Below are 15,724 nucleotides of genomic sequence, written 5' to 3' on the forward strand. Positions count from 1 at the left end.
CTCAAAAACTTACAAGAAAGTAGCTTCCCAATAAGAAAGTAACTTGACTTCTCAAAAACTTACAAGAAAGTAGCTTCCCAATAAGAAAGTAACTTGACTTCTCAAAAACTTACAAGAAAGTAGCTTCCCAATAAGAAAGTAACTTGAGTTTGCAGTAATGTAGAAGAAAGTAACTTCTCAATAAGAAAGTAACTTGAGTTCTCAGTAACGTATAAGAAAGTAACTTCCTAATAAGAAAGTTACTCCCCAATAAGAAAGTAACTTCCATTGGCACGTTATCTGTAGCAGTAAGGGAGAAAGATACTACTAAGCCCTGGGGCATTGAAAATGTCTGCCATATGATTTCCCGCTATTCGTACGCCCTTGTGGGGGGGGGCACTTTGTACCCCCGGGGTTGTATTCTTCACATTTAAGAATACTTCTAGTGCGAAGATCTCTTTGAAACTTTCAGTTTTTCTCAAAAAATTATTTTGATAGACTGCTATTCAAAGCGTACAGATCGGATTAATGAGTAAATGTCCTCTTTGGAAAGTGGGGGCACAGAGTTCCCCACGTCGTATGGATATGATAGTAAAACATGACGTACGGATAGGGTTACAAATGTTCCTGCTTTGGTAGGTTTTTCAATTCCAAAGCAGTACTGTGAAGGGAATGTTCATATTTATCAATAATGTCTTGTGCTAATTTTCATATTCACGTCCAATGTCTTGGACTAATTTTCATATTTCTGTTTAATCTTGAGCTAAGTTTCATTGCTGAGTGTAATGTCTTATGCTAATTTTCAAATTCAAATTCATCTTCAATGTCTTATGCTAATTTTCAAAATCATCTTTAATGTCTTTTGCTAATTGTCATATTTCTTCAGTATTTTACGCAAATTTTCATATTGATCTGAATAATCTTATCGTCATTTTCCTATTCATCATCAATGATCAATGACATGTGCTAATTTTCCAATTTATCTACACAGTCTTGTGGGTACTTCTGAAAGATGTGTCAATTTTGTTGTTTCAGCGGCGAGTACGCCCTCAAGGAGTACACGGAGGTCAAGACGGTGACCGTGCAGATACCCCAGAAAAATTCTTAAATCCCGATGGAGGTTTCTCCACTTCAACAGACGTGGAGCCATTTCTGTTTGCGTGTGGTTTTGCAAACACGATAAACTCTGCGCTGCTGTCGGCTGAGGAAAAGGCCTTTGTTTTCATTTTTGCCACCAATTTTTGACATTTGCAAAATCGAGAGCCTGATCAGGAACCCTACTTGTGTGAAAAAAAATCAAAGTGAAATTTTGACTAGTTTATGAATAAATTAGAATTCAACTTTCGGAAGAACGTCTATTGTTTAATTGTTACACACTGACATAATGCCTTTTTTCTCAAAACTACGGTGAAAAGAAAAGATAGCGAGTTGTCAGTGGACAGAAGTGCTGTAGTAACAACTTCTTTGTGCTGCTGTTTTTGGGGAAGTGCGCTGTTCATTTTTTCTTTCTTTCTTTTTTACATGTCCTGTACATTCTAATCCTTACAATACCGAACTATTTTTAGCCCTCGTGACATCCCTGTGGCCTAGGTAATACTGCAGTCCTTGGCTCCTTCTCAGGCCCAGCTGATACTGACTGTGTCTTTCATTTTTTTCAGACATTAATGAAATCGCGCTCATATGACCTGATGCAGTTGCAAGCACCGTTAAACACTGACCAAACATTATTGAAACTTCTGCTCTGCTTTTGATTGAAGTTTTTAACCATAAAATGTGGAATGTTTTTCCGAGGCAATTGAATAAAGGGTTCCCGCGGCCTCCTTGAATTCAAGGAGTCCTTGAAAACTGCTTGAATTTGCATTCAAGGGAAAATGTCCTTGAAAACTCCTTGAATTTTGCCAGATCGGACAGGAACACAGGGTGACTGCCAGGCCCCGGGAATCCAGGAGGCCCCTGGAATTACCCGGTCGTGATTGTGATATATTATTATAATATTCGTTCGGCTTTCCCGGGCCTGAGAGTACGTTACATGCGTACATGCAGTAATGGCGGCAACAAGTGGAAGTATGTGCGATACCGAAGCTCGATCGGGAAAATCAGGATCTACTTTCGCTTTTGTTACCACTCAGAAATTTGCCGGTAGGGCCTATAGTAGTCTGATAACGCCACATTTGTAACATGCAGGTTCTGCATTACATACGCTGTGTCGCCATGAAAATAAATCGTTTGTCCTGTGCTGTCACTTGTGGGAAAAAAAAGAAAGTTATACAAGCTTCTTGTTGGGCTCGCCATCGTGACCTGTCATTGAACCTGTGCGTTTTCGTCACATCGTGAGTTTCGGCGATGGTTGAGGTCACCAAAGTTCATGCAAAGTCAGAGCGCTGCGAAGTATAGGACTCGGGAATGGGGGATTATTGATTTTTTTAAAGACGCACGCGGGGGAGGGATGGGGTTGAAGGCAACACCGGGTGTCAAAAACTAAACTTGGAAGCAGATTTTACTTTTCAGAATTTTGGTTACTATTATACTGGATCTAGATCAAGATCTAGATTCTAGAGCTCTCTGCAATACGCGCGTTGGTGCAGGCCTTGTGTGGAATCGGGATCTGTCACTCTCAAATCTTGTAAACCATCTTTTTTTCAACTAAAGGGTTCCCGTTTCATGGGGTAGGTGATAGTAAATTATGATAATATGTATTGTATGTTCTATATTTTAGCTTTTTGTTCAAGATTCGCAGATTTTCAGTGTCACTGCATCTTGCCCTCCCATGTACATCGCTTGTGCTCATTTAGGTGCTTATTTTAGTTATTGAAAATATGGTATATGTTGCACAGATAAAGGAAGTCTTTGTTTTCAAATTTTATGTGCAATAATATTCCTATTCCCTCTCCTTGTTTAGAACTCATCCCAGTACAAGCAACTGTGTATTGTATTGATAGTTACAAAATACAAGGAATGAAAGGAGAGCCATGATCGGTGATGTCTGTAGTAGTTTTTGCATTTGATGAGGATAAATTACAGCTCAATGAATCTGCTGCAGCAAGTGTATGTTTGAAAGTGAAGAATACTATACTGGGTACCTTCTTATCTAAAAGACTTAAGAATATCAATAAAATAGAAATACTATGCACTATGCAAGTGAAGACGTTAGTTTTGAGATAGGCTGTGAAAGTTTCCTTCTGAGGAGTTGATTTCCATTTTTTTGTAATATGTGAAACTACGTTGGAGTGTTGGTCTTTGTACCTTAATCTGAATCTTCCTGTCCCCGTTGTTTTAGGCAAGAAAAATTCAACCCAACCCTGTCTAAATCTACCTATAAAGCCAGGCGACCCCACCTTCTTCAATCTCAAATATTTCGACTTCTATTCAAGATACATGGGCCTTTTTTCCACCAACAGCAAGACAATTAAACTGGCTTTGACGAGCGCCAGATTCCACCACGTTATTTGTGACCCAAATGTTTGGTACATAAATAAACAGATCCTAAATTTGACAAAATGTACGGTTGATTCTGCTTGATTCTGCCTGTGTTGATCTTTGATTAAGTTGGTCTTTTTCTCAGGTCCCAATACCTCTTCCTCTTTACAGGTCCCAACTGTTAAGTTGATGAACTTGAGATGAGTTGATTTTTTTTTCACTCCCTCAACTTATCCATAGAGTCAACTGTAGTTTGGAAAAACATGGTGATTTTTTATACCCCCTGTCGACGCAATCACTGGACAATCATTAAAGACAGTGAAAATAAAATAGAAGCAACAGAAATGTGGTTTCTTAGGAGACTGCTAAGAGTATCGGGGAGGAAAAGAAATCAAATGAGGTAGTGCTTGATGAAGCCCACGTGGGACGCTCAATGTTAAAAACAAGCAGGAAACGACAAATGCAGTTTTTTGGGACACATATATAGACATAAGGGTCTTGAACATCTAGCTCTCACTGGCAAAATTGAAGGCAAGTGAGGCAGGGGTAGGCCCAGAGCAACTTACTTAGAGAACCTAAACAAAGGGGTAACAGGGAAAGATCAGGGAAACGTAGCTTTTTTGAGATCATCCGAGCAAAGGAATGAATGGAGATCCATGATCGCCGATGTCTGTCGCAGATCTGGCACTGGATGATGATGATCAACACAAGTTAGATCACTTATGAGGTGGGCTTCAACCCCGCTTGTCAGGGCCAACCCAGGCTGAGAGGGATACACCCCGGCAGACAGACCCAGGCTGAGAGGGATACACCCCAGCAGAAAGGTTGAGATACTCAATACATGTAATAGTTCTCCCCATTAGAGAATTGAACTCAGGTCTCTTACGTGGGACAGCGAAGCACCTGAGTGCCTCACCACAGATGCTGTTAGCACACAGTTCATGATATTTTGAGTTTGAATAAAGAGAAGTACAGGAGGCTCTCGAGGCCTACAGGTTCGGTTAAGGTGTTAGTCTCTCATTCACTAGGTCCCAGGTCCGAAGTTAAAATCCGGATATCGACGCGGAAAATTTTCTTCTTTCACATCCTTTCCTGCCCTCCAACAATGTTCTGTCGTCTACTTTTGCCCCCTCGTCTGAGCTCCTGGCTCTTTCTGCAGCTTTTCTACTGATGCTACTCTTCGATTCCTTACTGCTGCCTTTCAACAACACCTCTGATCTTATTGTTGGAAAAATCTACACCTAGCCTTTTCAGATAAGGGCGAAAACTCTTTTGGAGGCCCTGTGTGCAAGCTGCGCACTTTAAAGATCCCTTGGTGGTCCAAATGGATAGGAGTAGGCTTTGGCTGCCAACCAGGCAAGATTAAAAATTTCTTCTAACTGAAAATGTTTAATGTGTCCCGCGTGCTTACAATGTATGACCTTCATGCGGTTGCAAACACCGTACTAACCACAAAATGTTTTTTGACGAGAGAAGCAGTCGCACAATTACACAACAACATTTACTGCCGGGGAAAACAGTAAGCAAGACAGACAGGCAACCTTGTTGAACTCTTTAGTTTTAGTAAGTGTTTTACGGCACTTGAAACACAATACGATCATATTAGTGCCGAAGATTAGACTAATTCGAGGTGAACATAAGAGAGTAACACACGCAAAAAAGGAGGGGAGATAAGGATGATAAATGCTTGGTAGGAAAGGAGCAAACCACACCAGAGCACCCGCCAACCACCCACACTTTCTCTCTTCTTGTGCACTGTCCGACACACAAAGCATAGGGCAGTCGATGCCATGCTAGTCTGTCCTGGTCACTTCCTCTGACTTTGACACATCCAGCCCTTGAGAGATTGTCTATTCCCTGACCAGATTTCTACAACTGTCCATTGATCTCCTTCCTTTTCTAATCTTCTCCTTTTATTAAAATAATGAAGGCTGCATTGATAACTTTACTACGAGCTCTTTCCAGAGGATAAATATAGGGAGGGTAAATAAATGGCGTCCACCGGTGGAAAGTTCCTACAAAGTACTTGTAGTACTAGTCCACCACAAAGACAAGGAAAATGTGTCACAACATGTCCACAAACACAAGGAAAATGTGTCACAACATGGCCACAAAGACGAGGAAAATGTGTCACAACATGGCCACAAACACAAGGAAAATGTGTCACAACATGGCCACAAAGACAAGGAAAATGTGTCACAACATGGCCACAAACACAAGGAAAATGTGTCACAACATGGCCACAAACACAAGGAAAATGTGTCACAACATGGCCACAAAGACGAGGAAAATGTGTCACAACATGGCCACAAACACAAGGAAAATGTGTCACAACATGGCCACAAAGACAAGGAAAATGTGTCACAACATGGCCACAAACACAAGGAAAATGTGTCACAACATGGCATATTGAGCGGTGGCTATCATCTCAACATTTTTTCATTTCTCTTGTTTTTGATGAGGCAAATGGCTATCTGCAGTGGACTGATGAGACAAATAGCTATCTGCAGTGGACTGATGAGACAAATAGCTATCTGCAGTGGACTGATGAGACAAATAGCTAACTGCAGTGGACTGATGAGACAAGTAGTTATCTGCAGTGGACTGATGAGACAAATAGCTAACTGCAGTGGACTGATGAGACAAGTAGTTATCTGCAGTGGACTGATGAGACAAATAGCTAACTGCAGTGGACTGATGAGACAAGTAGTTATCTGCAGTGGACTGATGAGACAAGTAGCTATCTGCAGTGGACTGACTGATGAGACAAATGGCTATCTGCAGTGGACTGACGAGACAAGTAGCTATCTGCAGTGGACTGATGAGACAAATAGCTATCTGCAGTGGACTGATGAGACAAATAGCTATATCTGCAGTGGACTGATGAGACAAATAGCTATCTGCAGTGGACTGATGAGACAAATAGCTATCTGCAGTGGACTGACTGATGAGACAAATAGCTATCTGCAGTGGACTGACTGATGAGACAAATAGCTATCTGCAGTGGACTGATGAGACAAGTAGCTATCTGCAGTGGATTTGATTTCATTATTTTGACAAACGATTTCATCACAATGCCACACAATTGAAGAAACACACACACAGAAATATATTTTTCCTCTCACTTTTTAAGATTTTATTGTTGTTCTGATCTGACTAACTATACACAGACAAACATCACAATACAAAGTTAATGCAAATGTGCAGAACTCACTTCTTCAAGTGGAAATGAAAATGATTCATGGTCATAAAATAAAGCTATGGCCTCAGCTTGAATAGATAAGAACAAATTTCTCTACACACTCGCCCCGCATGCTGTGAAACATACAAGGCATGTCCACCACGTGGACAGAAAACAGATGGTAATATTCTCCCCCATGTAAGAGCAGAACTGCCAACTTTTCCAAACCAAAACAACAAGTGCTGGGTCCAAACCAACAACAATAGGCTTGTAACAAGTGCTGGGTCCAAACCCTTCACAGACATTTTTTTAACATTTACTACCTTTTAGCAATTCAAAATAGACCAGCAGCAATCTCCCCATCTGACTTATGGCTTGCATTTTCATTCACTTTCCGGTCTCGAAACTCCATAATTTTCTTTCAGCATTGGCAAGCCTATGAGGAGCTAAACTGATACTAGAAAACAGAAGACGTATTTTCCTTTTCCATTTTCTTTATATGATAACGGACCCTCCGAAAAGTATTCCTTTTATTTCTCTACTGGTTGGCAGCTATGTGAGAGGACAGACGACGTATCTTTGAGCAAGAGGATGAAGCTGCTCTCGACAGAACAGCTGGGAAATTAGCATAAGTATATACGAGATACTCTAAGTCCTCTTTGCTAACCACAAACAACTGATTTCTGGGTGTAACCTGAGAGAAAATGAACAGCAGCTATCGAGTCCCAAAGGCATCAAGAAAGAAAAGAGTTCAAGCAAAGTCAAATATTGAAGTGAGGTGCAAACATGACAAAATGGAATAAATAGAGATATTACTCTGAATATCTAATACATGATTCAATACAACGAATAGTGCACACAAATCACACGTTCCAGTTTCTACATCCCACATCTAGCTTGATCCACATTCATCATTTGTGGGAGAAAAAAAAATATTTTAAAAAAAAAAGGAAAGAAAGAGATCACAGTTAATTGCTACGGTGATTTCCCCATGACATAGACAAACAGAAATATGAGGACAGAACAGATCATGTCCATCAGTTTTACCATGAGACCAAAGAAATTCTTTTCCGGCTGTCCAAATCACCAGAATTGAGGTGTCTTTCTTCCTCAGCACATTCAGCACGCTGGCATCCATCAGACTAGAACTCTCCGCCGTCTCCTCACTTCCAACATTCAAAAGAGTGCACACCACACCAAGCATTCTCCCACAAACCTTTCTCTATCTCCTCCAGAGTTGACAGTTTACATTTTCACTTACTTTCAATAAGACAGACAAAAAACATCATACCGCAAACTTTTTCTATCTCTTCAAAAATTAACATTTTCACGTGCTTGGAACAAAACATTATAAATTCAATGAATATGACACGGCCAAAACCCAAATCTGAAAAATGTTCAACAATCAGATGCTGCTTTCTGTATGCACTGATTTCACATTCTCAAAGTGTATACGTTTTCCTCCCGTAAAGAGTACGCTCATACTTCAGCCTAAAAGAAAGTCTTTGTTGTTAGCGATCCAGAAAAGAAAGTCTTTCCAATCTTTTAATTCATTCAAAAGACAGCTCAAGTTATTTCTCTTTCATATATATCAGGATTTTTAGTCAGTCAACTCTTTACCTCAAAACATCATTGAGACAGATGTTGTACAAGGATTCATTCTTCCTTGCACTCCATTCTTCCCGCAGCTCAACACCTGTATATATACACGTACAAGCAGTCACATAAAAATCTCTCACAAATTCTCGTCAAAACGCAATTCATGGAACAGACAGAGAGGGAATGTTACAGTTACACCTGACCAAAATAATATACAAAAGAAAGGTCAGGCACAAATTCACATACACATAGCCACATACATGATACATACACATACATGATACATACACATAGCCACATACATGATACACACACATACATGATACATACATAATACATACACACACCCACATACATGATACATACACATACATGATACATACACATAGCCACATACATGATACATACACATAGCCACATACATGATACATACACATAGCCACATACATGATACATACACATACATGATACATACACATAGCCACATACATGATACACACACATACATGATACATACATAATACATACACACACCCACATACATGATACATACACATACATGATACATACACATAGCCACATACACGATACATACACATAGCCACATACATGATACATACACATACATGATACATACACATACATGATACATACATGATACATACACATACATGATACATACACATAGCCACATACATGACACATACACATACATGATACATACATGACACATACATGATACATACATGACACATACATGATACATACACATACATGACACATACACATACATGACACATACATATACATGATACACACACATACATGACACATACACATAGCCACATACATGACACATACACATACACGACACATACATGACACATACACATACATGACACATACACACACCCACATACATGACACACACACATATTTGTGAAAATTGTACTTGTGTAAATACAAATGAGAACAATATGCCCACAACTTTTACACACACCGACATTTGGTCAAACTTTTGCAAAAATGACTTCATATTTACCATATATATATATATATACCACTGGCATTGTGCTAAGGAGGAGATGAATACATAAATATTGACAAATTCATGCCTAGCTGGAACCAAAATTTTTTTTTTTTTTAAAGAAAAAGGTTTCTTATGAAGATGATAAAGCTTTCTTTGTTCTTAATGACACGAAACCTCCCTTACACCAGCACTGTACTGGTACCAACAGATGTAAACATAACAGTAAGATGTAAACAAAGTCTAGGCTGATTAAATAATTTGAAAGTAAACTATGAGTAAAATCCATCCAGACCGGGTAATTTGTATGGAACTCCTATTTCACCGAAATCGACCCTCTAACAAAACATCACATTTTTGCTCTAGAGATCTACAATCTGACCAAAAAGAACCCCCCCCCCCCCCCAAAGAAAAAAAAAAAGAAAAGAAAGGGTTGGGGCCCCGAGCGTTTCAATTTCGAGCCTATTTACAAAAATAGTTGGGTGTTTAGATTTAAAAAGGGAAAAAAACCAAAAAAACCCAGAAAAAACGCTCAAGCTAAACAAGAGAATTTAATTGTTCTTCTTAATTTCGTCCTGTGGTACTCTGTACAAGATGGACTCCAGGTTGGGGTTCATGTTCCAGATGCCGTAGGCGACCAAGAAGACAGCGATGAACAACACCACCATCATCCACAGGACAATGTTGAAAGTCACGGGGAAATCAGCGTAGTAGTCGATCTCCAGGTTCAGATTCCCGTACTGAACCAGACAAAAGACACCAGAGCAAAATGAGAACATGACATGTATTCTTGTGGTACATCTTAACAGGAGCAAAATGAGAACATGACATGTATTCTTGTGGTACATCTTAACAGGAGCAAAATGAGCACATGACATGTATTCTTGTGGTACATCTTAACAGGAGCAAGGAGAAAAACAAACAAACAAACAAAACAAAAAACAACCATATGACTAAAGGAAATGATGTCTTAGAAGTCTTTCTCGAACGTGCATTCTTGTGGTATGACTAGGACTAATAAACAGCATGAACCCCCCTCCCCCCCCCCAATAAAAAAACAAAACATGACAAAAGGACATGTCTCAGAACTCTCCCCTGGGAAAAACAGTCAAATAAAAAGCACCCCCCCCCCACACACACACACACACAATAAGGTTTTGTAAACAAACAATGACACATCCACTCTCCAGACTGTGAGTCTAACCACAGACATGGCAATGACCAAACTTGGCTTCAAATAAATCCCAAAAGTCAGAATCCTGTTGGTTTCTTCAAATAAAAACCTCTCTCCTTAACTTACTTTACTTTTCCAATCCAGCGGCCATTTGAGTTCTAGCCCTTCGGCCTCTTCTTAACGTTAACAGGAGAACTCATTTATTAGACATAGAGGCAACCTCACACACTAAGGAGGAAAATTAGTTTCAGGAAAAAAGAAAAGGGAATTTGGATTTGAGCACATCATCATCTGTTCACGACCGTCAAGAGACATTTACGGTAAATGAGCACTGCAACTTAAAAAGTTCTTTTGTAATCCGTTCTAACTTCAACCCTTCACGTTCAAGGCGGAACACGAATGAAATCCCATTCATCTCATCAGCTTTCAAAAATATGAGCCATTGCCAAAACGTGGGGAAAAACACACACATCTCACAAAAGTGTGCATAAAATGTGATGTATTAGTATTTATTCCTCCAAAACTTATACACACGTCAAATATAGGATGTAGAACCTGCATTAGCAGTTTCAGACCCCATGTCAGCTTTACAATCTTGAGTTTGCACATTTTGTGCCAAAAATGTTCGTTTTTTTGTGATTCCTGGAGTGTCATTTTGAGCACACCAATGCAAACTTCCAAGAATGTCCAAAATTTAGTATTTTTGGGTGTGTTTTTTTTACGTGTGCTTTGATCCTATGTTATTTGTCATTGAGAAAGGTTAACTTGCTCAAGAAATCGGTTTATTTGTTTGCAAATAGACGAACAGTTCGGATTACTTGTGCGTCTGTCGTGTCGTCATGGACTAGGTGTTTCAGAAAACACCATTATTTTTCAGTAGAATCACCATAGCTGGTTAAATCTCTTTGCCTATCATCGTTTATTCAATACTTTAAAAGCCGCGATGCGCGAAAGGAACATCGGGTTCCTAGATCTACGATTTCGGTCGGCTGTTGAACATCCGCCGTTATTGTCGTCAACTTGCGAATTTCGCCCACTTTTGTTTTGAACGGGTCATCAAAAGTGCCCGGATATAATTGTTTTCTTGGGTGACTTCCCCTTCCCCGCGTCCCCAGAACAACGGAAGCAACGGGGGAAACAGAAAAACGAAAGTAGTCATTGCCTTCAGCGTCCGGTGACGCACAAGTATTTTGCGTTGAATGTGACGTACTGGGCTGTTTTGCGTGTTTTTAGGCTACTCTGTTGAATATTTTAGTGAAATTGCGGTGTTTACACTGGATTCCTGGAACAAGAGTGTGATGTGTGAACAAACTTCGAGAGATGGATCATTTTTGTGGCTATAGATTTAGCTTTTGTGCTCAGTGATGACGTTTGGGGTGTCGTCATGCAGCCGTACAAGACTGACTAACGTACAAGAAATTACATTGTCCTAAGAGCAAACATTTTTTAAGTAATGTGTGCTCTCTTTACTCAAACAAATAAACATGTCCTTGTTAATCTGTCTAACTCAAAAATACACATTTGTTCTTTGTTGGTATGATATACCTTTTTCCAATACATTGTGTCATCATTGTTATGTACAAGTAAAATTTTTCATAATTGCTAATATCAATAAGTTTTCAACATATATTTCATACATGCAAGATTCATTTAGAAGCAAAATACGCCTTTATTGATCTGTGTATCTCTTAGTGCAAATTTGTTCTTTGTAGGCATGATTTTACCTTTTCCCAGTATGTTTTGTCATCACTGTTATGTACGAGTACTGTTTGTCATAATTAGCCACATAATTGTGATCGTCCACTGTCTTTGATATGACCTGATATCTGTTTCAAAGCAAAAGAAACCTCTCCTGGTTTTTTTTAAATTCTTAAAGTGCGCTTTTATCTCTGGAGACAAGACTTTTGTCTTTTCCTGTACATTGTGTCATCATTGTTATGTACAAGTCATGTTTGTCATCACTGTTATGTACAGGTCAGCTCAATTGATTTTGTGCTTTTGCCTCATATTAGTTTAAAAATTGTTTTACACATGTGTTTTTCTGGTACTGAGGCTTTGATAACTGTATCTGTACAGCCTTTCACTATTGTGATGTGTTGTCAATGATAATGTCCAATGTGTATCCTTTCTTGTACATAACAATGATGACATGTTCTGTGCACTGCGTCATTGTTACAAAGCTTGTCATTCATATTACCATTATGAATGGAGTTCATAGTGTACAAAGTCTTTGTTTACTAAACAAATGGAATTTAAAGTCCATTATTTGCCTTGCTGATAAATCTGTTTTTGTCATCACTGTTACATACAAGAAATACAGTAGTTGCCAAACCAATAGACCCTATCTCCAAAACCGTACATCTCCTTGCTCTGATACTCTAGGAATATGAGCACTAAATGTCAATCTGTGACTGACAGAAAAGAGTCAAATTGGTAAGAAAATTTATTTTTGCACCACTGAGTCTCAAGAGAGTCTCACGTTTTGGCAATTGCTCATATACAAGCTCCAACAATCTTTTATTTTCAGTCCTGGAAAGTGTGAATAATTATAATAAAAATAATAGACAGCATTCATATTAGCACACATCCCTATTCAACAAGCTCTGTGCGTTTTACAATCATTATAATAACCCCAGGAGACCCTAGAAGACTTAGAAACATTCTCAGTTTCCCGGGAAGCATACAAAGCAAGCAGCCCATTAAGTGCTCAAACATGAACAAAATCCCCTCCCTCCATACTCATTCACAAATGGACTATGTGGGTAAAATTACAGTAAAGTCCCTTTCCCAATACGCAATGTCGGCCCTCTTATGGGGTTTGAACATACAAACTTTCAGTTGCGAGCCCAACAGCCAAACTAATACAGAGATGCCAACCACAGAAAACCTAAATGAGTATTGGGAAATATGAAAATGTGTATTTTCAGGGGAAAATGTGTATTCCCCACGACCGACCGACCGACCAGTAATAGTCAAATGTTAAAGGGGTCCAGCAATATTTCCTGAACAAAAATTACGAGCTCACCGGCTCGAAAAAGGGAGCACACACGCGTACAATATACATGTATCCAGTCAACAACATGTCAGTGTTCAGTGTCGTACTGGGGTCTTGTTTGACTTAAATATTTCAGTCTATTATACCGCTAATATTTTCCTCTCATTATCATGTAAAAAATAAATCCTGCTTTGAGAGTTCGGAAGAGCCTAGAACAAAAATTTCGACAAGCAAGAACCAGTCTGGGTGTCATGATTCACATTATGAACTGACAGACTCAAATTATTGCTCAAACTCAGAGAAAAGCGATAACTTGAATGACTCAAGTAGACCCATGCACTGTGAGAGTTGTAATAGCTGAGGTAGGGCAAGATGTAGTGACACTGAAAATCTACCAGTCTTGAACAGAAAGCCACAACATACACTGCAGGCTAGGTATATTTACTATCACCCATCCAATGAAACGCGAACACATTATTTCAATAACACAGACTTGCAAAGTTTGAAGGGTCCCGATTCCGCACACGGCCTGCACCAACGCGCGCTTTGCAGAAAGCTCTAATAAAAATTCTGAAATGTGCTTCCAAGTTTTTGTCCTCTGGTGTTGCCTTCACACCCTCCCCCATAATATCTTAAAACCCCCCAAAAATCAATAATCTCCTCCCCTATTCCGTAGTCCTATACTTCGCAGCGTCCGTTACTCCCACCAAAGACGGTCTTTGCTCACACGATGCCGCATTTATTTATGACACGAATGCGCGCAGGTTCAGTGACCGGTCACGATGGCGAGCCAGACAATCTAAAAATCGGACTACGCTTGTATTTTCTTTTCTTTTTTTTCCACAAGTGACAGCACAGAGGCCAGTCCGAGCATTGATTAAATTTTATTTACACAGCGACCTTGCGTTTATACTGCACAACCTGCATGTCACAAATGTTGCGTCATCAGACATGACAACTGCTGGCAAACTACTCAATGGTAACGAAAGCGAAAGTAGATCTTGATTTTCCCGATCGAGCCTCGTTGTCACATACGCTTCCGCCTGCCGCCATAGCTGCCTATTCGCGTGAAAGTGAAACGTACTCTCCGGACCAGGAGAAGCTGAATGAATATAATATCACGATCACGACCGGCAAAAATAGTCTTGCTAACCACATCGGACTTGGTTTTCAAATATTCCAGTTCTGCGATACTGATACTATTTTGACAAAAGAAGGGACTTGAGATAGGTTTACTCACCCAAACTCAATCTCGTATTTTTCGCATTCCAGGATGCGTATTTTTCCCTGAAAAGTCGTATTCGCGTATGTTCTGCAAAAAATCGTACTAAAATACGTAAAATCGTACTGGTTGGCATCTCTGCTAAAAGACCACTGGTGTCAAATTTCAGTGAGCCTATGCAGCCTTTTCTCTTCTGTAAAAATCTTGTTTGTTTGTTTTTAAATAAAGAGAAACACATCGACACAATAATGGTCATTAAGTGCTGGGAAAAAGTAAGACAAACAGACAGACAGAAAAACAGAAAAAGTAAAGAAGTAGGACCCACCAGTGGCACCCTCCAACCACCCAAATACAAAGCTTGACTCCGGACAAAAACAGAACAGAGGGTATCAACAACAAAAACTCCCCTATAATGGGTACATACAAGTTTTGGACCATCAAGAAAGAAGCGTACCTTGCTGTTGGCCAGAGTTTCCATCAGACTTCTGGTCTTGCGCACATTGGCCTGGCCCAGAGATGGCACGGTCAGGACTTCCACCATCACGTTGTCCTTGTAGATGGACTTCAAATCCTCCGTGATCTGGAACAGAAAAATAATCGTAAATTTCAATTAAACAGTACATTTCCTTTGAGAAAGTGATCAATGTGCTTGAAAAAAATACAAAGAACACAAGTACCATCCAATAGTGATCCTTTCTCTCCATCTCTCCTTCTCAGGTCGGGCACGGACAAACGTGTTGAACAACTAAAGAGGTATCAGTCAGGGATTAGCATATCGTATGAGATATCTGCGACTTCAAGTTTCCAGTGCTTGTGTTTACTGTGTCCAAATGTATGTAGTGGGAATGTTAAAGGAAGAAAACAAGTTTAAAAACACAGGAAAAGATCCACTTGATTAATTTGTCTGTGTTCTGGTCAGAATCATATCCACATTAAAACAATTCTCTCTAAAAATTGTAGCTGTAAAAGTTTTAAGCCCCCATCGATGCAATTTCTATCATTCAGGGAGCAGGTTGCTTCAACTTTGCCGGTACGGGCCAACCTGGACTGAGGTGGACACAACGACTGGCTGAAGAGGTAGAATGACAGCGCCAGAAGAGAGAGAGAGAGAGAGAGAGAGAGAGAGAGAG

At 39.7% G+C, this 15,724-nt stretch overlaps 2 protein-coding genes across 2 annotated transcripts in view; one reads left to right on the forward strand and one right to left on the reverse strand.

Moving 5' to 3' along the window:
• The window catches only part of LOC101864173 (aldehyde dehydrogenase, mitochondrial), a gene marked incomplete in the record, with an annotated part of 34,989 nt that extends 33,661 nt beyond the window's left edge, over positions 1-1,328 (forward strand). The window contains 1 exon segment of the mRNA XM_013087137.2: positions 1,015-1,328. Within this exon segment, the coding sequence (XP_012942591.1) occupies positions 1,015-1,087 (73 nt within the window).
• Positions 1,329-9,307: 7,979 nt separating this feature from the next.
• LOC101862753 (renin receptor) overlaps positions 9,308-15,724 on the reverse strand; it is a 21,783-nt gene continuing 15,366 nt past the window's right edge. The window contains exons 7-8 of the mRNA XM_005106676.3: positions 15,049-15,174; positions 9,308-9,943 (exon numbers count right to left, since the gene is read on the reverse strand). Of these exons, the coding sequence (XP_005106733.1) occupies positions 9,755-9,943; positions 15,049-15,174 (315 nt within the window). The 3' untranslated portion in view covers positions 9,308-9,754. The remainder of the gene's footprint in view (positions 9,944-15,048; positions 15,175-15,724) is intronic.

Source organism: Aplysia californica, unplaced genomic scaffold (genome assembly GCF_000002075.1).
Source record: "Aplysia californica isolate F4 #8 unplaced genomic scaffold, AplCal3.0 scaffold00549, whole genome shotgun sequence".
Taxonomy (NCBI): Eukaryota; Metazoa; Mollusca; class Gastropoda; order Aplysiida; family Aplysiidae; genus Aplysia; species Aplysia californica.